This window comes from Pinus tabuliformis, chromosome 6 (assembly GCF_031772625.1).
Source record: "Pinus tabuliformis cultivar Carrire ecotype Pingquan chromosome 6, CPIR1, whole genome shotgun sequence".
Classification (NCBI taxonomy): Eukaryota; Viridiplantae; Streptophyta; class Pinopsida; order Pinales; family Pinaceae; genus Pinus; species Pinus tabuliformis.
This window is the reverse complement of record NC_142292.1, coordinates 28,413,635-28,436,513: the sequence shown is the minus strand read 5'-3', so window position 1 is coordinate 28,436,513 and position 22,879 is coordinate 28,413,635. Positions and strand designations below refer to the sequence as shown.

Genomic DNA, 22,879 nt, shown 5'->3' with positions numbered 1-22,879 from the left:
CCTGCTCTTGTCAACGCACCTGCTGCCTTGACCCGTGGACAAGCACGTGTTCGATCTGCTGCAGACGTTGAAACCGGCCGACACCACCTTACTTGTCCTCCCTGCTGCCGTTCTCCATGTAGTAATACAATCGACGTTAAGAGCCAGACTGATCAGGTCAAGCTGCGTGTCCTTGATCAACGGACATACACCAATTCGTAGGTTAATACATAACACAAAAAAAATTATTACATAGTTATATTACATAATAATAATTCGTTATATAATTAAGTTAATTTAATTATTATTTAAAAAAAAGAGTCCCAAAAAAATAATAGAAAAATAAAAAGGACTTAAAAAAAAATTAATTAATTTAATTATTTAAAAAAAGGGTGATTATCATTAAACCCTAAGCTCTTCGACGAACACAAAAGAAGTCCATTTTTGAAGAACATATTAGTGTCGCTGACGAAAAATTATCGATAAACAAAATGGAGCCTAATTCAAAAATGATGAAGGAAGGACGATTTTCCTATAAAGGTTTTTCAGTTACGGATCACAGAGTAATTACATTAAAAGGAAGTATCCAAGGAAGAGAAATTAATATCGCTATCAGCACAAGCAACGATAAAAATTACATCAACGTTAACTTGGCAAATCAACTATTAATTCTAGAGCCAAGCATTGGTGTAAGGAAAAATATTTTTGACCAAAAAGAGTATAACATTAGTGATTTACAAGTGACAGTAGGTCATTATGAGTACATATCTCAATTTCATGTTGTAAAGATGGATATTGACATCATACTCGGTCAACCTTGGTTTAAGAATTTGGGTACATTCATGTTAAACATAGAGAAACAAGTTTTGACATTTCCTTATAAGGGGAAGATGGTCACATTTCGAGACATAACAAGTAAATCAAAATCAATAACATCTTCAGTAGAAGACTTCAAGGATGTCTCAGACTTGATGTTTCAAGATAACAAAAAAAAGAAGCAAAAAGAGCTTGAAGAAGCCATCTGTAGTAAAGACAAAGAAATTTCGCACCTCAGAGATCACAATGAAAAACTACTCAAACAAGTCAAGAAAGCCAAAGCCACAAAGAAGGAACTCAAGAAGCGTTTATTAGAACAAGAAGAAGAAAATTTACGTTTTAATAGCCTTAATCAGACATTTTTTTTTTTTTTTGACAGAAACGGTTATGGGGTATTTATATTCATCTTGGCCTGAATGCCGAAAATCTGATTACATTAAGGACTTCTGTGTCCTGATGCATCTCACTGCTGAAAATGAGAGTGTAGCTGAAGCTTGAAGACTTCTTCCTTGATAAGGAATTTATGTTTTCGATTTCAGAAATTTTTCCCCACTTGAAGATACAAACAAATTTATTTAAGAGTAAGCAGTAAAACATGACAGTAATCAGCTTATGGGATGGGTTCCCATGATTCCTCTTCGCCTTTCATCTTGACCCCGGCAGAGAGAAGGGCAGCTTTGTTGGCTTCATTGTCCGCCTCTTTATTATGAGTTCTCAACACATGGTAGTAATTCAGCTTCTGAAAAGCGTTTTCCAAGCCCTTGATTCTGGATATCAGCCTTGCTAGTTTAAGATCCAACGCTGGGGAGTTGGAAATCATTGCGTTTATAATGATCTGGGAGTCACCTATAACAATAGCTTCACTTATATTTAGATCTTTGAGGATCTTGAGGCCTTGAAAGAGGGCCAAAGCCTCAGCTTGAATGCTGGTTGAATGTCCAAGCCCCCAAGCAAAGGAATGAATTTTTTTCCCAGAAGGATTTACTACAACGACTCTTGCACAAGCTTTGCCCGGATTTCCCTTTGCTGCCCCATCAAAGAAGAGAGAGTGTCTTGAGTGCGATTTGAGCCAGTCTTGAAAATCAGTTTCAGTTTTCCTTATTTGCCAGTCCTTAAGAGAAGGGGCGTTTCTGACTGCTGGTTGAAATTGCAGGTCAAGGAATGATCCCCAAGCAATGTCCTGTTGGCTGAGATTAGAATCATCTTTTATATCAGTCAGACACTCCTTTATATGGCATTTAATTTTGATTTCTAAGGCCTTGTGATTCTGAATAGTGTTTCTGAAAATTCTTCTATTTCGTTCAAGCCATATCTGCCAACAAAGAATCTTTGGAAGGATAGCCCATGCAGTTTTGATTACCTGATTTTTAGGAGGCTGGCCAGGGTATCTGATTGCCCAATTTGAAAAAAGATTGGTAGTGGAACAAGGGAGCTGAAAGTTGGGATCCAAATTATAAATAAAGGAGAACCAGATTTGCTTAGAAAATTTGCACTCAAGAATTAAATGGACCTCTGTTTTTGCGTTTTCTTTGCACAGGGAGCATATGGAGGGATCGTGGAATCCTTTCCTCTGCAATATGTCATATGTTAGAATTCTGCCATGGCAAAGAAGCCAAGCAAAGAAATCGACCTTGGGCCATGAAGGAAAACGCCAGACTCCATGCCAAGGTGCTAGGTCAGGGGGGACGTAGGGCCTCTCATTCAGCTTGATGTATCCCATGGAGACAGCGTAGCCTTTGTTATTCAGCCCCCAACCTTTCGAATCTCTTTTCCTCATGTGCGTGGGCGCCAAGCCATGAAGGAGATCCAGCAACGTGGACCATTCTTTGAGCAGATGAGCCGGCACCTCAATACTTTTCCAGCCTGCCCAAACAGAGTCGCTCCAATGGGAAATATCCCACAACGTACACAGCCCCTCTCTGTCCATCCAGCATCGCAACGCTCTAATGGAGGCTCTGTCTTCAATTGGATCCTTATTCATGATTTTATCAGTCCATATATTGATCTTTTTGCCATTGCCTGGGATCCAGTAGGAATGCTCTTTGATTAATGGAGCAGCTTTAACATACAGGTTGAGGAAGGACGAGTTAGGCATATGACTCACATTGTCTAGACAGCTTGAACGTGGACCTCTGAAATACTTTTTCCAGAGAGCCAATTGGGCCCAGCCAGGCTTGGGCGCAATGATCCTCCAGATAATCTTAGCTGCCATAGCCACATTCTGCTGACAGAGATTTTTGAAGTTCAATCCACCCTCCCATAGTGGCTTGGAGATGGTTTCCCAGCTGATAAGGGGAATCTTTTTTTCATTCTGTTTTCCGCCCTTCCAGAAGAACCTGCGCATGAACTCTTCCATTTTTTTTAAAATGACTGCCGGAGCGAGAAGCCCAGCAAAGTGAAATAGAGGGAGGCTGGTGAGAACAGATTTTATTAGGACAGACTTGCCAGCAGAATTGAGCCAGGAGTAGCCCCAGGCTTGGATCTTGGACTTGAATTTTTCAAGCTGAGGGAGCCAATCTTTGCTTGAAAGTCTCTTATGAAAAACAGGGAGGCCCAAATATTTGAATGAGGTCCAAGAGGAGGAGGCTGCAAAACCCAAACATCTAGAAATAGCGGAGAGCATTCTGGGCGTAGTATTCCAGCTGAAGATGTGGCATTTGTTCTTATTTACAACGCTGCCTGAGACCTCACTAAATTCATCCAACACAGCTTTAAATTTAGAGGCAGAGGAGAGAGAGGCATTACCTAAAAGCAGAGTGTCATCCGCAAATAAGGCGTGGTTTATGTTTTTAACCCCTCTTGCAATACACAGTCCATTAATTTCTTGATCTTGCATCTTTTTGTCTAACAGGAAGCTGAGAATAGAGGCTTGGATGACAAAAAGCATAGGGGAAAGGGGACACCCCTGCCTAAGTCCTCTCGAAGCTTTAAAAAAATCAGTGGCTCTTCCATTTACAAGAGGAGCAATCCATGGCTCTGAGATGCATGCCCGGACCCATTTAATGAAGATTTCCCCAAAACCAAACTTGCTCATGACTTTTAAGAGAAAACTATGACTTACACGATCAAAGGCATTTGCTAAATCGAGTTTAATCACCATACCTTGTTCTTTTCGAAGAAGACTAGAGTGGATTGCCTCTTGAACGAGGGTGTAGTTGTCCATGATCTGCCTTCCTTTAATGAAGCCTCCTTGATTCTCCGGAATTATTCTGGGAAGAATGGGCTTCAGTCTATTTGCAATTACTTTGGTGATTAGCTTGTACCCAATGTTACATAAGGAAATCGGACAAAATCTACTGAAGTTGTTGGCGCCTTTTTCCTTGGGTATAAGGGCTAAGAAGGCGGAGTTTGTACTGCCTCCTATTTTCTGAGTATTTTGAGACTTTTGTATCATTTTGAGAAGGTCCTTTTCAACAATCGGCCAACAAACTTGAAGGAACCTGGCGGAGAAGCCATCTGGCCCCGGGGCCTTGTCCGGATCCATCTCAAAGAGGGCCTTTTTAACTTCATCTTTAGTGATTTTGGCCTCAAGTAGCCCATTCATACGAGGAGTGATTGCTGAAGGTATGACGTCTAACAGATCTGGATGTTGGATCGGATCCTTATCTTCGCTGTACAAGTTTTGGAAGTGAGAAAAAGCTGCTTTCTTAATGTCTGCAAAGTCCTTGTGAGTGTTGTTATCCTCCTTGATCTCAGAGATAGTATTGAAGCATTTCCTGGCCTGGGCTTGTTTGTGAAAAAAAGCAGTGTTCCTGTCCCCTGCTTTGAGCCAGAGATTTCGGGATTTTAACCTCCAGTATTCTTCTTCAGCTAGGCAGGCCTTATGAAAGCTCTGTTGCAGCTGAGTTTCTTGCTCTAACAGCTCCTCTGTGACTGTAGCGCTCTCCATATAAGTTTGATGAGAGGCAAGAGAGGCTTTAATGGCTTTCCTTTCTGTAGCTGGGTTGGACAGGGATTTGGCCCAACGTTTTAGTACTCCTTTTACCCTTCTAAGCTTTTCCTCCCAGATGAAAAAAGGAGAACCTTTGACGGGCTGATTCCAACAATCCTTGACTGTTTGTATGAAGTGCCTTAATCAGACATTATTAGAACAAATCAAAAGTTTAACAGATGATGAAGCTACTAAGAAAAAAGTCAACAATTCAGAAAATGATGAACTTGTACGTTTAAGGAATCATAACCAAACCCTACTTACGTAAATAAAAAAACTTAAAAATGACAAGAAATCGTTGGATGACAAGTTAGAACAACTTCAAGGTGAAGTATTGAAGTCGTTAGTTGTTTCAGTTCAAGTTGAAGATAAGGGAATAAATATTGATCCAGTCAATATCACAAGTAAGGAAGAAGAGGAATCTAGAGAAGTTAAAACATATGCAGAAGTTGCAATCCAAACAATGGACATTCCAAATGATGATTCAGTCGCCAACTTAACAACAACAACTGAAGAAAATCAAGAATCAACTTCTAATATGATAGAGGAAAGCCAAACCAAAGGAGTTATGTATTGACATCCAAATCACAAGAGTAGACTTTCCAATCAAGCTATGTACCAATATCGCTCAGAAAATAAATGACAAAATTATGTTCCCAAGGATACTGAAGTTTGCAGAATGCAGCCCTATGATAACTATTCATCACAAAATTTGATTCCACAGAGGATCAATCTAGGATGGTTTGATCCCTTCTTAGTGCGACAATTTTGTTTGTCACTTAGAGGATCATATCAACTAGTATCAACGAAGATGACAATGCCGAGACGAGAAGACATTCGAAATAGAAAAAGAGATCAAGTCTTTCATCAGTAAGCTTTGAGGACAAAGCTTTTTGAAGGGGAAGGCTATGTTATGAATATAATTCATAATTCATAATAAATCTAAATCTAAATATAATAATAAATAATAAGTAAATTAATTGATGGTTAGTTGGTTAATAATGAAAAGGTATGTCTTAGAGACATGCTTGTTCGTGAAAGGGTACTTACCTTGCTATATATACATGACCCTCATTTTCATTTGTAATCATCCTACATCAATTCTTTATACAATAAACAATTTACAATTACTATCCTACAATGGATGTCTTTGTCTATGAAGTATTTTAATATTTCCGCTGTGTATACGACTAGTGGTCGTTACATAAGCCTCCTTAGATATGATTTAGCTCATCTTGAACATCCTAAGATTCCATATGCCTAAAGAACAAGGAACTAATCAAAGTCCTTGGTGGTCATCTCTACTTTTCGTCCATAATTTTTCCTCTTAAAATTTGGTCCTTTTAAGGATAGGGCGAAAATCTAGGGCTTGCAATGAAATTTTAGGGAGGTTATTTTTCGGGAATTCGAGGACCTAAGCATCAAGTCTAGGGTCTAAGCTACCTATGCTCCAAGTTTGGTGGGCATCCACTCGAGTTTCATCCATAAAATCTCTTGCCTTAGGTGTTTCTCCAAGAGGAAGACACCAGTTTCTTCTCCCTCCACTTGGGGATTTCCTTGAAGGTTGTATGAGTTTAGTACTTGTTGAGGTAAATCATAAGAAGCCTTTTCTCAATATTCCCTTGATTGAAGCAACAAAACTTGTAGCTTGTTGACTTAAACGTAAAAATACACAAGAGGTATTTTGTAATAATAATTTATTATATATAAAAATTGTACAAGTGATGTTGAATGTTACAATGAGGACCCGCATATATACTAGGCATGTGTCCCTTCACGATTGGGCATGTCTTTTAGACATGCCTTTTCACTTAACTTGATGACTAATTAACATAATCATTATTTGATTATTTATCATTTATATTATTTATATTTATTTATTTTGTTATGAATTATATTCATAACATTTCCTTCCCCTTCGAAAAGCTTTGTCCTCAAAGCTTATTTGCTAATAATTCCTTCCTTGCCCACATCTTCCTGGTATGTGTAAGTCATTGGTACTAATATCATGGAATCCAGGTATTAAAGTTTCTCCTTCAAATTTCTATTTCTATATATATATATATATATAGAGAGAGAGAGAGAGAGAGATATGTATATTAATTAATTGAAGTAATTAAATTATATAATCGAATTAATTAATTGTAATTATATAATAAAATTGTATGGTGTATTAAAATTTATATAGATCTATTTAATATCCTTCACGTTTAGTAATTGTGACCCCTTTTATGAAGTTATGTTATATCACCTTGGTCAATCATATAACGAATCGCCTTGAAGAGAGACGTGATTGTGATTTGAAAAACGTGACTTATGGAATTGGGTTGGCTGGCTTTTACCCCAATGGTGAATTGACTGTGGACGCAGCGTTGAACAACGAAGACGACACATTATCAGGTGGTGGTCAAGCAACTTGTTGATTGACGCAGATCCGAAGGTGTCATGATGGAGTGAAACTGGTGGAACAACGAATATGACGATTCCCACACAGCGTTTCACTGATAGCCATGAAGCCTCCATGATGTGTGGAATGGCAATTTGCGTGGTTGGGTTTGGATCCAACGTTTAGTACAACAACGAAGCCACCTTATCGTCCAATGACTTCAACGGTAAACTCATTTCTCTGTTGCACATTTTCCTATAGAACGTTAATTCATCTCCATGGAAAGGTAGGAAGCGGTCCTCCCCTGTGTTCTCCTTCATTTCCTTGGGGCTTATATCACCCCTGTTGGTTTTGTTGATTTGCTCAATACATCTCCGGACACCTTCTAATAGTTCTTGGTTGTTTTCATCATGTTTGAGACCTTCCTAATAGGTTTCCAAGGCTTTGTCATATTCTTTCATGAAGAACTGAATAACAACTTTCCTTGAATAGCCTTTTGTAAATGATGGATCCAACTCAATACACTTATTTGCATCCTTGAGACCTTCTGGCAAAGTTGCAAGCTTTGTATAGCAAGCTGCTATGTTAGTGTATACCCTTGCATCATTGGGATTTCTTTTAAGAGCTTCAGTATAATGCTTTATAGCCTCGGGATACTGCTGCTACTTAAAGAATTCATTTCCTTTCTCCCGCTCTCCATCTGCCAACTTTGGATCAAAATCTTGTTGTTGTTCCAAATCTTTCTTTGCTTTCTCAGCTTCATTAAGTTGCTTCAATGTATCTGGATTATGATGTTCTGTAAGTGCTTTATGGAAAGTTTCAATTGCTGGCTCATAGTCCTTAGAACATTTAGCCATCTTAACATATGCAGTTCCTTTTCTAGTCAAAGCTTGTGCAATCATTTTAAAATATGAATGAAGCTCCCTCCCTCTTTCAACAACCTTGTCACCATTTTTAATGCAATCTTCATACTTCCCCATTTCCAAATAGACAACTTCTCTGTTTGTTAAGAAGGAGATATCTTCATCATCCAGATCCATTGCTTTTGAATAATGCTGAATAGCAACCTCAAAATATTTCTTCTTATAAGCTGCATTTCGAAGTTCCTTTTCCTTCTGTGCCTCTGCTTTCTGAACCGCCTTCTCTTTCTCCTCATCTGGAATATCCATTGGTTCTGGCTTTGGTTCTTGCTGAGGTTCTGGTTCTTGTTTTGGTTGTGGCTTGGGTGAACTAGTATGCTCAAAAACATCCTCAAATTCATTTTCTCCACTTCTTATCTCTCCGTTCAATTCATTTTCCCCTTCATCACCATTATCAAAATCAACCATTTTCACTTTCCTTTTATCATTAGGATCATCATCTTGATTTGTATCATTTTCATATTCATCATTATCAACATTTTGATCGAAATCTTCTTCTTTTGTTTCCTCTTGTTTTGTTTCTTCACCATCGCTATCATCTTCCTCTACATAACTTTTTTTTAGACATGCTGTAACTTTTGCACATGATTTTTCTAATCACTGAAATGCTTCTTGAATTTTACTAAACTGCTCAATGGATTCAGGGCGAAAGCTTAACAACATATTGTTCAGCGAACAACGTTCAAGGACTCACATGGTTATATTGTGCGACATGGCTCTGATACCACTGAAGCAACAAAAATTGTAGCTTGTTGACTTAAATAAAAAAATACACAACAAGTATTTTGTAATAATAATTTATTATATATAAAAAAATGTACAAGTGATGTTGAATGCTACAATGAGGACCCACATATATACCAGGCAGGTGCTCCTTCACGATTGGGCATGTCTTTTAGACATGCCTTTTCACTTAACTTGATGACTAATTAACATAATCATTATTTGATTATTTATCATTTATATTATTTATATTTATATATTTTGTTATGAATTATATTCATAACATTGATCTCGGGAGTACCTCTATCCACGAAAAATCACGAAACCCTAGATCTTGTGCCTATTTCTCCTAGGACTCTTAGAGGGAGTGAAGTGCCTTTTGAAGCTATATATCATAGTTTTGAGTCTTCCTTGAGAGGTCCTAGATCATCACCTTGTACCTTCAACCCTAGAATATCTATTATAGTTAATCATAATCCTATAGAGACTCCTCCCATTGGTGAAAGTCTGTAAAGAGCAGGGGACCTTAGCTGTGGTGACAATGTGCCATTGTCCCATTGTTAGCACTTAGTCTAACTCTTTGTCTTATAGGGTTTCCCTCTCCAAGGCCTGCTAGATTTTGTGGTAATATGCCTTATTGTAAGACTGAAGTAAAACTTCAGGATTATTGTGGGAAATTGTTCAGTGCTGAGTTCAACAACGCTAGAGCACACAAGAAGCTATCATCGATAGGTCGAATATTCAATAAACTGATGTCTATGAATAATGAAACTCGACGCCGTATAAAGTTTTAACCCTCACTTCTTAGAAAACGACGTTGAATATTCAATAAACCCTCACTTCTTAGCAAACGAGGTGTGGCGACGGGCGTCTTGACTCTTATTAACTTCAGTCTTCTTGGGCCTCAGTGTATGAGTTGTAAATTCTCATGTCTTCAGTTTGAGCAACTTATGCCACGCCATAGATCAATTCATAAAATTGGTGTAAAGATTAGAGTGGGTTGAAGAGGCAAATCTGAAACTACGCCTCTATTACCTTCTCAATGGATGAGTTGCAAGCCACAATAGTTATGAGCAGCGAGAAGTGAGTTACGGACCGACTTTTAATTTTTAACGTAACTAAACAATGCGACAAACAAGAGACAAATAAACAATGCGGCAACCCTAAAAATTGTGCTTGCCTAGTCGAGGGTTGAACGCCTCAATCCATAAATACTTATTAGAATCGGATGATCTTTAGATCAATCCTACATCTCTCGATGAGAGGAATCTAGGAAAAATATCAGTAGTCACAAATAAGGTGATCCACATGGAGTTTGTCCCTAGTTGCCAATTTTAACACTCCCTCTCAACTAGGGAGAACTCCATCTGCAATTCGTCTGATCATCGCTACTATTCATCCATCAAATGCACTTCCCTGTACAGCTTAGCCCCTGCTCTGCTTTGCTCTGCTCGGCTCTTGCTCGAACTATGAAGAAGAAGAAATGACCGAGGATGTATCATACCATCCTCCACTGACCCAAAGTCAGTCTCAGAGTGTGTACCACTCCCATTGATCTTAGATTAGTATCATTGATCCCAGATCAATGGAGGTCATCCTAGCATAGGGAGTACGGTAGATACAACGATGCATCCATCGATAGTACTACTATGGTCCCTATCCTCATTTCCTTGCTCATTGATCAGATGAGAGGTACTTCCCATGAGCCCCAGACTGCCTGGGTAGGATGCCTCGACAGGAGAACGAATCATCCTGTCCACAGGAGAACGAATCATCCTGTCAGTGGATGCCATGGAGAACGAATCATCTTGGCCCACAGGAGAACGAATCATCCTGTTCCACAGTCGCCACGGAGAACAAATCATCCTGTCCACAGTCGCCATGGAGAACGAATCATCTTGGCCCACAAGAGAACGAATCATCCTGTTCCACAGTCGCCACGGAGAACGAATCATCCTGGCCCACAGGAGAACGAATCATCTTGTTCCATAATCACCACAGAGAACGAATTATCCTGGTCCACAGGAGAACGAATCATCCTGTCCACAGTCGCCACGGAGAACGAATCATCCTGACCCACAGGAGAACGAATCATCCTGTTCCACAGTCGCCATGGAGAACGAATCATCCTGTTCCACAGTCGCCATGGAGAACGAATCATCCTGGCCCACAGGAGAACGAATCATCCTGTCCACAGTTGCCACGGGAGAACTAATCATCCCGGCCCACAGGAGAACTAATCATCCTGTCCATAGCGCACCACCAGGGGAGGGTGAGTCGCCCTGTGGTCATATGTTGCTCCAGTAAGTACCCCAAGCCCCCCAGAGCTCCTAGAGCTCAATGCATGCAACATGCAGGACCCTTATAAGAAGGTCTCTCAACGACTCCAAGTCGTTCGGGAAAGTCACAGATTTGACCTTTCTCCGGGGCTTTGACAAAATGTCTACGACCTGTACATCAGTCTCAATGCGATGGAGCCTCCTCGCTCATCGACTTACCATATCCCAGATAAGGCAGTATCTGATGTCTATCTGCTGGAGCAGTCATCAAATACATAATTCCTCAATAATCGAATCACACCTTTGGTTGTCACAGAGAATCACAGTGGTATTCATCATGTGTACAAACAGCTCACTTAAGAGCTTCTGCAACCATGCAGCTTCACACGAGATCATACTTGTAGCTATGTATTCAGTCTCGACGATGCTCATAGCAACCAACTTCTACTTCCTTCTCATCCATGATATCGAAGCAGAATCCAAAGAGAACCAGCACTAAGAAGTGCTCTAGTGATCCTCCACAATGCCTGCCCACTCAGTATTCGAATAATCATGCAATTTCATATTTCCAGCAGTGTATCTCAATCCATGAGAGATTGTGCCCTGAAGATATCTCAGAAGATTCTTGGCACCAATCTAGTGAGGCTCAACCAAATATGAGCTCACCATGCTAACTGCAAAACAGATGTCCGGACGGAAGTTCACCAAGAACATCAATGCGAATGAGTTTGTGAAACTCAGAGGCATTTCCCGAATCTAGTCCAACATCACTACCATATAACTTCTAAAAGTTAAGATCCTTGAGGTAGTCATAGGCTTGCAGTTTATCATTCCACATTCGGAATCCAACTCCCTCTTACTTCTGCAAATGAGAGGGTCTGCACTTGTCAGAAATAGGTTGTCCTCATAAGGTGCCGGTATGAGAGGTCTATCATCTACAACCTTCGAGTAATGGTTTGGATTGGTTTCACTCCTAGTGAATCTCAACTTCATCAGACAGCTATCAATCCTCTCATACGCTCTTTTTTTTCTCTTCCCTTTTTTTTATTTGAATTCCCTTTGGCATACATTGTCCCGATCTACCTTTTTATTCACACTGAGGTTATAGGATAGGAAGCTGCTTCCCAGATGGGATAGAAGTGCAAACCGATAGCTGCAGAGGTAGGAATAATGGCACCGGAGATAATATTGTTTCCATAAAGAAGAGAACCAGAAACAGGTTCACGAATGGAAAAGAAAGATTTTATTGCCCTTTACAGGGAAATACTATTAAATGAACCTCTCCAAATTAGAGAAATTCGGAAACATGTGCCTCGATGGTCATCTGGCCAGTCAAAGTCAAGGAGGGGCAACTACTCCCAAGATTCACCTCCCAAGATCGCTTGCCAGGATATATTTATTGGGCTTGGCTTTGCATCTCCAAGGATATATTTATTGGAATGCCTTCCGCCGTGGGTTATCAGCCAACTCTTAGCACGGAAATGGGTTCTTTGCAAGAGAGAATTACTTCCACAAAAAAGGGATCCATAACCTCGATTCAAGCAATTTATGTACCTGCTGACGACTTGATCGACCCTGCTCCTGCTACGACATTTGCACATTCAGATGCTACTACCGTACTATCGAGAGGATTAGCTGCGAAGGGTATCTATACGCCCGGGGTGTTTTGCTTCAAGCCATAGAGGGCTTTCTTCCATCTGTATACATGAGATTCCCGATCATGAATCTCAAACCCCTCAGGTTGTTCCAAACCTGTGGACCTGCTACATGAGGGGAATGGTCCCCTTGTAAGATTTTCCTTCGGTACATCTCAGACATGTACTTTCATGCTCTTTTTGAATTCAGGCATCCCTGTCACCATCTGACTCACAGACCTTTGGTGCTATGTGTCAATGGACATGGTCCCCAGTGGACTTCCTGCAACTTGATACAACCCTGAACACAAAAACATCTTTGAAAATTCTATTTTCAAACACGTACCTTTCCATTGATGAGTGCCACCCTGAAACCTTTGAATTCCATTGCTGAAATGGACACCAGGTTCTTCTTGCGATCAAGTACATAAAAGAGATTCTGTAAATGAATTGAGTTACCCTCATTCAATTGAGGGATAACATTCCCTACACCCTTTCCGGGATAGGTGGCATCAGCTCCAAGTATAATCCCATGATTGTTTCCATCTCTACCAAATTAGAGAGTGCACCCATCTATCCGATGAAGTGCCTTGAAGCACTACAATCAATAAGCCAGATTCCCAAAGAATCTGAAGGAGAGGGCCAATACAAGATAACACTTCTTTATCTTATCAGAAACAACATTTGATTCTTCATACCTGGGGTTCCTTGCTTTCTTTGAAGAGTCGACCATTTCCTTGATGACTTGCATTACCTGTCATTCCTTTGATCATTGAAGATGTCCCTGGAATGATTGTTATCTTCATCAAGAGATGTGTCTCTGCCATTCGGACACTCCTTCGCATAATGGCCGAACTTATTGCAACTAAGGCATCCACCTTTCTTTCCACCCTTAGATCCGAACTTCCCAATGAAGTGATCTTTAGGTAGGCCATCAGAAACTTCCGCTGCGCCATTCTGATAATATTCTCTGCTTCGACTTCACCCTCGGTGAATTTGAAGAGGGATGAGGAATCCACTGATCCTTTTGTCCTTTCCCAACTGTCTTCGGCGATTGCTCTTTCACTCTTGCTTGGGCATTGTCTTCACCTCAGCGCCGATACCATGTTAATTTTAGGTATGTTCTATGCTAGAGCAATTTATTTCAATTTTCACAGTTAGCTCAATATCTTTTCCAGATTAGCAATCACATTAGCATTAAAGTAAACTGCAGATAGAACATAAATATAAATTGCAGAAGACAAGCCAAGACAAGAGGACACAAGATGTGGCGCTAGCCAGGGACAAACCCCAATGTGGGGAAACTCTTGATCAATTCTTCTTATGTGTTTTTCAATAATTCAGCAGAGAGAGAGAGAGAGATAGTACGTTTACAACAGAAGTCAACACTTTGACTTATCTAGATAAGAGCATAGATCATCTCTAAGAAGATGATACATGAGATAAGTTGAAGACATGCTGCTTCAACTGATTCTCCAAGGTGACTCCTTCACCTATCGTTGTGTTGCGTTTCGTCATCATGCTGCACCTCACCGCGCTACACCATGCTGCACCCATCATCACTATGCTGCATCTCATCACGCTTCATTAATCATGATTGTACCCATCACTGTACTACATTATGTGCCATTGCTGCACCATGTTGCCATCCTGACCTATGTGTTGGCTGCACCTTGCTTGCTTGTTGTCCCTAGCATGCTTGTTGTCCTTAGCATGCTTGTTGTTGCATGCTAGTTGTCCCTTGCATGCTAGCTGTGACATTGCATGCTTGGTGTATTTGCTACTAAGTACCATACAACTGTCCTAGTGTTAGTTAGTTGTCCCTTGCATGCTGCTTTCCTTCGGAGATAGATGCTCTGGCTGTTTCGACAGTTCCTGGCAGTTCCGGTTTTTTCGGCTTTTCCAGCAGTTCCGGCAGTTCTAGCTTTTCTGATAGTTTCGGCTTTTCCGGCTTTTCTGGCAATTTCGACTTTTCAAGCTTTTCCGATAATTCCGACTTTTCCGGCTTTTCTGGCAATTTTGACTTTTCAAGCTTTTCCGATAATTCCGACTTTTCCGGCTCTTACGGCAGTTCCAATAGTTCCGACTTTTTCGGCTTTTCTGGCAGTTTCGGTTGTTCCGGCTTTGCCAGCTTTTCTCGCAGTTCCGACTTTTCTGGTTTTTTCGATAGTTCCGGCTTTTCTGGCAGTTCTGGCTCTTCCGGTAGTTCTTACAGTTCCGGCTTTTTCAACTTTTCCGGCTCTTTCGGCAGTTCCAGCTTTTCCGACAGTTCCGGTAGTTCTGGCTTTTCCGACAGTTCCGGTAGTTCCGGCTTTTCCAACAGTTCCGGCTTTTCCGACAGTTCCGACTTTTCCAACAATTGCGGCTTTTCCGATAGTTCCGGTTTTCTACCCTCTGGATCAGGGCAGCATTATCCCTTAGGATCTCTCCTCCTACTAAAACCCAAAGACAAGTAGAGAGAGGAAGAGATCCCAAGTGTGTGATGATGAAGTGTCCAAATGAGGAGAATGCTCCTTGTATTTATATGCAAAACGTTGAGGTTGAATAGACATGACTGTTGGGCTTCTGAGCCTACATAAGTTGCTGGCCGACTTTGACAATTTTTCCATAATCAAAATAAATTCATATCTCCATAAATACTTATCGGAATCGGATGATATTTAGATCAATCCTACACCTCTCGATGAGAGGAATCTAGGAAAAATATCAGTAGTCACAAATAAGGTGATCCACATGGAGTTTGGCCCTAGTTGTCAATTTTAACAACAACATTGTGTAATTTCTTGACTGTGTGTGCTGGGGGCCTTCTTTGAGCTCATATTGGTTGACCTAAGCCATTAGAACAGCAAGAGGACCCTTTGAACTCAAATTTGGAAATTACTTCTAAATCCATTAATGCAAATTGTTTGATCCTCCTAATTGGTGATGTTGCAAGTAGAAGCATTAGGGGGCTCTTGACTTGGTTAGACTGGGCCATGAGATCCTTAAGATTTCCCAGGGAAGCCTCCCTTGTGATGGATTGTATCCATCACTAAATTGAGGGGAGTAGTTGCTAATGTGACAGTGGTGATTCTTCCATGTTACTTATTGTTTTAGTCACCAAGTGAGGCTTTGTACTAGGGTGCAAATTGCAAGATTTTGCTTTCACAGGGCAGAGGCCAGTCAGGCGAAGAAGCATTAAATCACCCTCAATTGCTACTCATCTAGATTTGGAACTTTCCATTTTGTCTGCTTCTTTGTCTATCTCTCAAATATTTTTTCCACTTTAAAGACTCTTTCAAAATCACATGAATGTTAAGAGCTAATAATAAGGTGGACCCTGGATAGGGACTGTGACTATGCCAGGAGGGAGGGTATGCTAATACAGCTTGCTTTACTCGTTAGTATGAAATAGTTATAACAGGTTTATGAAATTTGTACTAACTGCCAAATTGTCACCAAAACATTATGCTTAATGATTTAGTTTTCTAGCAGCCAAGCTGCAAACATGCCGCTTGAGATACCATTAGATTGCCAAGTGCCTTCATTAAAAACCTATTTTCTCTCTCCTTGTTTAGTTCATTTTTTGTATGGTTGTTTCACCTTTGTCAAAATTACAAACTAATTAATAAAACAAGAGCAAGTCTCATCGTTTATTATATGTCTAGGAGGTTATATTGGAAGGGTTTTTGAATTTAAATTACCTCTTTCTTTGTATGATAATGTACAGCTGTCAGATTTCTTTTTTAGGCCTTTCTCATGTATTTCTAGCTTCTATTTCTTTATAAGTTATTATCAACGGACATAACTTCATGACAACAACTTATTTATATTCGGCTGGGTCATGAAATGTGTAGGATCACAAATAATAACAGGGAAGGCCTACCTGTCAATACTTTAAGGTCCTAAGGTCTGCTACATTTATCTTAAGGAATACATTTCTAATAAGAAACCATAGAAGAGACTTCAGATGACCAAGGCCACTTGTGCTATTTCTATTATGTTTACAACTCTTCTTTTGATACTTTTAGAAAAACTGCACGATCTTGTGGAAAATTGTGTGCATATTTAACTCCATGCTATCATTTGATTGAGAATTACTCAATGATACACAATTGCTTTGTGGCAGTGACGAGAAAATGGGTATGGTTAAACATTCCAATATCATTTCTCATAATTTCAGTGTTTCGATATCTGTCATTGGAGGTAGAAATTCACAGGCGGCGTCCAACTATCTGTCAACCATCATATCTTTCGCATCTCCAAAGCAGACAATTGTCTCCTCATGATCCACTTCTTTTTTCTGCACGTGACAAAATGAAATGGAAGAGAAATATTGACTCACCGGTTGTTGAAGTAGCAGTGGACGAGTTTACCCAGAAGATTGTGCAAGAGTTTGTTACAGATCTTTGGTATTCATCTATTACTCCAGATCAAGAAGTTCCAGAGCAGATCTGTTTGGTGATTAATGATGTAATTGGGGAGATATCTCAGAGGGTTAGACACATCAATCTCATCGATTTACTGACTAGGTCAGCATTTATCATGTTTGTTATATCTAGCATATATCATCTTGATTATTCTAGTCGAAGAAACTGACACTGGATTAATCTCACTGTCTGTGTGTAGGGATATGGTGGATCTGATTGGAAGTCACTTGGAACTTTATCGAAGAAACCAAGCTCGTATTGGAGTACGTGTCATGGGTACATTGTCATCTGAGGAAAGGGATGAAAGGCTCAAGCAATGTTTAGCTGCTGCAAAAGAATTGCACCCTGCCTTAGTATCTCCAGAGGATGAGTACAAGGTAAGAGACGGAGGACTTCTTCAATTGATTTGATGTCTGTAGCTTCTATATTGTTTCTTTTCAAAACTTATTATGTTCCACTGGATTTCTCCAGGTCCTTAAGCGGTTGATGGCTGGAGTAGTGGCTGTTGTCTTAAGGCCTCAGGAAGCTCAGAGTCCAATTGTTCGATGCCTGGCTCGAGAACTTCTAGCATGTGCTGTTGTACAGCCAATTATGAACTTTGCAAGTCCAGGGTTGGCTTCAAATAAATTCTGTCACTCTGCATGCATGCTTTTAGGATGGGAAAAACAGAGTTAAATTTTTTATGCTCCCCTGCATGGATTGGTGTGTCTGCTAAGGGATTTTAACTAGTGTTAAGTTTGCAAATTGTTTCTGCTGTCTTCAAAGGGGGTGCTTGTATTTTGTCTGTCTTCAACTTGTGACGAGAGATTATATTTTGGTCTTTTTCTGTTGTCTGTTTTCTTTCATTAATAGAAGCATATTTTTAAAAAAGTGGTTGCCAATTCAAAGATCCCCGATTTGAGCCATAAAAACTCTCTTCATGATCCATTCAAAGCTCAAAATCTGAATTTGATAATGTTCTTATAGTCCAATTTTTCTTCATACCTTAATGGTTCTTTTATTTCTTTAGAAAACTAGATATTTCAAATATGTTTTTCTTTCTACTAGACATAATAGAATTCTGAACTAGTGTAAAGTTTTCGGATGAACTTTAGTAGATTTAATTTAATGTTCATGGTCTTCAGGTTCATAAATGAGATGATTGAATTTATTGTTCTTTCTTCAAAAGAAGAAGCACAGAAGAAGAAGAGGGCCAAAGAAGAATTAGCAGATGTGTCTAGTAGTAAGTCGTCCAAAGGAAGTACTGGTCGAACTATCTTGAAGGATGGGCCAGTTTCTGGCCCACAATTATTTGAAGCTGGTGAAAGTAAAGTATCTACGAAGGACAGAAAATCAGCTGAAAGTTTCTCTCATGGAGTAAGAGCTACAAGTCCATCTTATCATGATAGCAATTCTAACATTCAGTTAAAAACTGCAAGTTATTTACAGTCTCGGCCAGCAGATTGGGCACAGGCATTAGATGCTGTAAGACAAAGAAGAACTGAGGTTCTTGCTCCTGAAAACCTTGACAATCTTTGGACTAAAGGGCGAAATTACAGAAAAAAAGATATCAGTGTAACCCATATGGATCCAGGACATTTAGCTAAATCATCAATTTCAAGGCAAGAGATAGAAGGCGCAGTGAAGCAGGTGGGGGTTCTGGAGGTACATGAGTCAGTTAAACGGAGAGATATGGGAAAGTCTATCTCAAAAGAAATGCTTGACACAACAGGAGGTGGAAATAAAATAATCGGCCCAATGATATTTGAACCTAGTATCAGTCATCCGCTTGATAGTCGAAGAGAAAACCAAGATCCAGACGATAGAAAAAGAGCTTTGCAAGTAAACGATCAGTCATTGCTAGATAAGGAAAAACATTCCAGAAAAAAAGAAAAGAATAAAGGGTATGAAATTGAATCCCTCAAGGCTGATCATAAACAATCAGTGAGTGGTGGAGCTGCAGTAGAAGGTTGGCAAAGGGTGGATAAATCATATTTTGTAGAAGGTGCAGAGGCTTGGTGCTCTAAGAAATCACAGGCCTTGAAACTAGGTGAAGCTGATAGCTTTCCTAATTCTGAAAGTCTATCCACAGCAGTATGGCCACAGACAGGAAATATACATTTTCCCAAGCTAAAATGCAGGGTAAGAGTTGATGCTGGGCAGATTATAGGCTTTTAGTCATTCAGTGGCTTCTGTCGTATTTTTATCTTCTCATTTTGGGCCTGTAGACATAAGATTATGTGTATGCAGGTGCTGGGAGTTCATTTTGAGAGAGTTGGGTCAAAATCTTTTGCTGTTTACTCCATTGCTGTGTCAGATTCAGAAAATAAAACATGGTCTGTTGATAGGAGGTAAATTCATTGTGCTCTGTTAAGTGATATTAAATGTTTTCAAGTCTAATGTTTGTTGCCCCTTGATTTGTTATGGTTTGGAGTTGATTTACATATTTTCCAACGTTTAATTTACTATTAGTAATGAAAAATATTATCAGCCATATTTAGCATTTTTGATCTATAGGTACACAAGGCATTAATGTCACAAAAATGTTCCAACAAATCTAGATATTTTAAGACTTTCATTCTTTATTTCTATTTCTATCATCATGTGTCATGTGAGAAAGTAGTTTCTTTAGTGACTTTGTTTTCTGTCCTGCAGGTACCGTAATTTTGAGCACTTGCATCGGCGTCTTCGAGATATACCAAATTATGCACTTCAATTACCTCCAAAACGCTTTCTTTCTTCAAGTGTTGATGATGATTTTGTTAAAAAGCGATGGATTCTTCTAGATAAATACTTAAAAGTATGCATCCCCTGTGAATTTTAACAGTAAATCTCTAATGTCAATTGTGTTCAATTTAACTGTGAATCTCACATGTGCAGGATTTACTATCCATCCCAAATATTGCTGAACAACATGAAGTATGGGACTTTCTAAGTGCCACATCCAAGGTAATCTCTTTGGCTGGCATGTTTCTTGGCTTGTGCAGCCTTCCCCTAAAAACATATTCCTATATATGTTATGGTTATTCTTGTTTTTGATCCACAAATTGAAGTTATACTTTTTGGATGAATAGAGGAAATCTTATTTTTTACTCTAATTTTTTTATTGCAGAATTATTCCTTTAGAAAGACCCCTTCAGTAATGAAAACCTTGGCTGGTAAGTTTCCACCTTTTTACAATTTTCTGTCAGAATAAATTATGAGTAAATCTTTGAGAATATTATTGAGTTGTTGTTTTATCTTGAAAGTGCATGTCTTATTGGTAACCAAGGAAAATAACTGGTCTTACTTTGTTAATTTTAGGTATGTTCTATGCTTAGAGCAATTTACTTCAATTTTTCCATTTGGTTCAATAACAATTCCAGATTAACAATCACATCAGCATGATAGTAAAGTGCAGATAGAACATAAACATAAAATCAGAAAACAAGACAAGACTGCATCCGTGCTGCCGCTAGTCTTTTTCTCCCAACACTACATCCGCATTGCAACTCCCTCTACATCTGTGCTGCTATCACTTCCATTTCTGCTACTGAAACGGGTTCTTTATCATCCCCATCTTTTCCCTGAAGTAATCAGACTTTGTCCTTCCGAGGGCCTTGGTGAGGATGTCGCCACCTGTTCTCCTGTAGGAGTGTAGCTCAACTATACAGCTCCTTGTTAGACACAGTCTCTGACAAAGTGACACTGGATATCAATATGCTTTGACCGATCATGAAACATTGGATTCTCAGAGAGCTTGATGCAACTTTGATTATCGCACATGATCATAGTCGCCTCCATTTTCCTTCTGAATAGGTTCACAAGTAGTTTTCTAAGCCATATGGCCTCACACGACGCTGTGCTCGCCGCCATATATTCTGCCTCAGATGAGCTCAGAGCCACGGACTTCTGTTTCCTATTGCACCAAGAAGTCATTCTTGATCCAATGTTGAAACAATACCCAAAGGTACTTTTCCTATCCATTGAACTTTCTACCCAATCTCTATCAGTAAATCCACTCAATCTGATATCCTTACCCCTGGTGTACAAGAGCTCATAATCTACTGTTCCCTGTAAATAGTAAATACCTGAGAACATGTTTGGATGCTGCCCAGTGCGCCTTCTTCAGTTCCACCATGAACTGACTAAGGGTGTTGACAACGTAGCAAATGTCTGCCTTGGTATTGACCAGATACATCAGGGACCCTATGAGTTGCCCATATAGGGTGGGATCAACATCCTTGTCTTCTAATGCATCAATATTCTTCTAGTTGGTAATCATTGGAGTAGCCATGGGTCTACAGTCCTCCATCCTGAATCTTTTTAGGATTTCTGTAGCATACCTCCCTTGCCCAAGGAAGATCTCTCCCTTCTGCTACCAAACTTCCAACCCTAGGAAGTAATGCATTAGTCCCAAATCCTTTTTATCGAATTTTGTGGTTAGATTCTTCTTGCTGTCCCAAATGAGCCTAGATGATCCTGTCAGAAAGAGATCATCTACATACAATACTAAGATTAGTGGCTCATTCTCTATAACCAGATAGTAGAGATTCGAATCCGCGTCACTCTTGACAAATCCCATCTTCTGCAAGTAGCCATTGATTCGACCATACCATGCTCTAGGTGCTTGTTTCAGCCCATACAAGGCTTTCTTCAATCTGCATACATGAGACTTCTTCTCATGTGTCTCAAATCCCTCTGGTTGTTCAATCCTCTTCTTCTATTGCCCCCTTCAGAAAAGCCGTTTTGACATCCATCTGATGAATCTCCCACCCCATCTGAGCTGCAAGAGATATCACGGTCTTAATAGATGTATACCTGGCTATCGGGACGAATGTCTCCTCGTAGTCAATTCCTCCTTTTGAGCAAACCCCTTAGCCACAAACTTGGCCTTGTATTTCTCAACACTGCCGTTTGCAGCGTATTTGATCTTGTAGATCCATCTTGAACCTACTACTGATCTGTCTTGAGGCCTTGGCACTACCTCCCAGACATCGTTCACCATTATGGAGTTGTACTCTTCTACCATCGCATCTAGCCAAACCTGATGTTGAGCTACCTCCTGGAAACTGACAAGCTCCCCATCCTGAGCTACTAATGCCTGATATCTATCTGGCTATTTTTGCTCCCTCTTATTGTTTCTTGGCACGCCGATGAAGTCCTTTGCATCTCGCAGAATCTGACGAAGTTCCCTGCTAGTTCTTCCTCTGCCAGCAGATGCCTCTGTTAGCTCCTCCTCATCTTGTGAATCTTCCTGATCCGAGGAATAATTCTTTACTTCTATTGGTTGAATAGGTTTAACCAATGACTCTTCTTTTGACTGCTCCTCGGAAGGCATCTCACGAGATTTTCTGAAAGCCCTGTCCTCCATGAACTTTACATCTCGTCGAACCACTACCTTCCTGCTCCCTGGAAGATAGATTCTGTATGCCTTAGCGTTCTCGCTATATCCCACTAGATATCCCTTTTCCGCAGTTTGATCCAGCTTTTTCCTCTTTTCCTCGGGTATGCGGCAATATGCTAAACTCCCAAATATCCTGAAATAATTGACTTCAGGCGTCTTCCCTGTGAAAACTCTCTGGAGTAATCTTCCCCAACGCCCGATGAGGAGTCTTGTTCTGAACATAGATTGATGTGTGGCATGCTTCTTCCCATAGGAATTTTGGCATATCTTGATCATACATCATGGCCCTGGCTGCTTCTACAATAGTCTTGTTCTTCCTTTCTGCTACTTCATTCTGCTCCAGATTGTATGGAGTTGTCCACTCTCTTCTGATGCCCTCAATGAAGTCCTTATCGACATACTCTCCTCCATTATCTGAGTGCAAAACTTTTATTTTC

General features: G+C 40.0%; 1 protein-coding gene and 1 pseudogene across 3 annotated transcripts in view; one reads left to right on the top strand and one right to left on the bottom strand.

Moving 5' to 3' along the window:
- The window catches only part of LOC149257051 (phox domain-containing protein), a 341,576-nt gene that overhangs the window by 9,837 nt on the left and 308,860 nt on the right, over window positions 1-22,879 (top strand). For 2 of the 3 annotated variants that reach the window (XR_016256601.1, XM_089413555.1), the window contains exons 2-9: window positions 16,777-17,179; window positions 17,277-17,454; window positions 17,549-17,688; window positions 18,202-19,198; window positions 19,307-19,407; window positions 19,712-19,856; window positions 19,937-20,005; window positions 20,169-20,214. Coding sequence is in view for 2 of the 3 variants with exons in the window: in XM_089413555.1 (XP_089269681.1) it covers window positions 16,777-17,179; window positions 17,277-17,454; window positions 17,549-17,688; window positions 18,202-19,198; window positions 19,307-19,407; window positions 19,712-19,856; window positions 19,937-20,005; window positions 20,169-20,214 (2,079 nt within the window). In the remaining variant the exon portion in view is untranslated. The remainder of the gene's footprint in view (window positions 1-16,776; window positions 17,180-17,276; window positions 17,455-17,548; window positions 17,689-18,201; window positions 19,199-19,306; window positions 19,408-19,711; window positions 19,857-19,936; window positions 20,006-20,168; window positions 20,215-22,879) is intronic. The other variant, XM_089413556.1, reaches the window with a different exon arrangement.
- Window positions 7,295-8,440, bottom strand: LOC149257053 (hsp70-Hsp90 organizing protein 3 pseudogene; annotated as a pseudogene).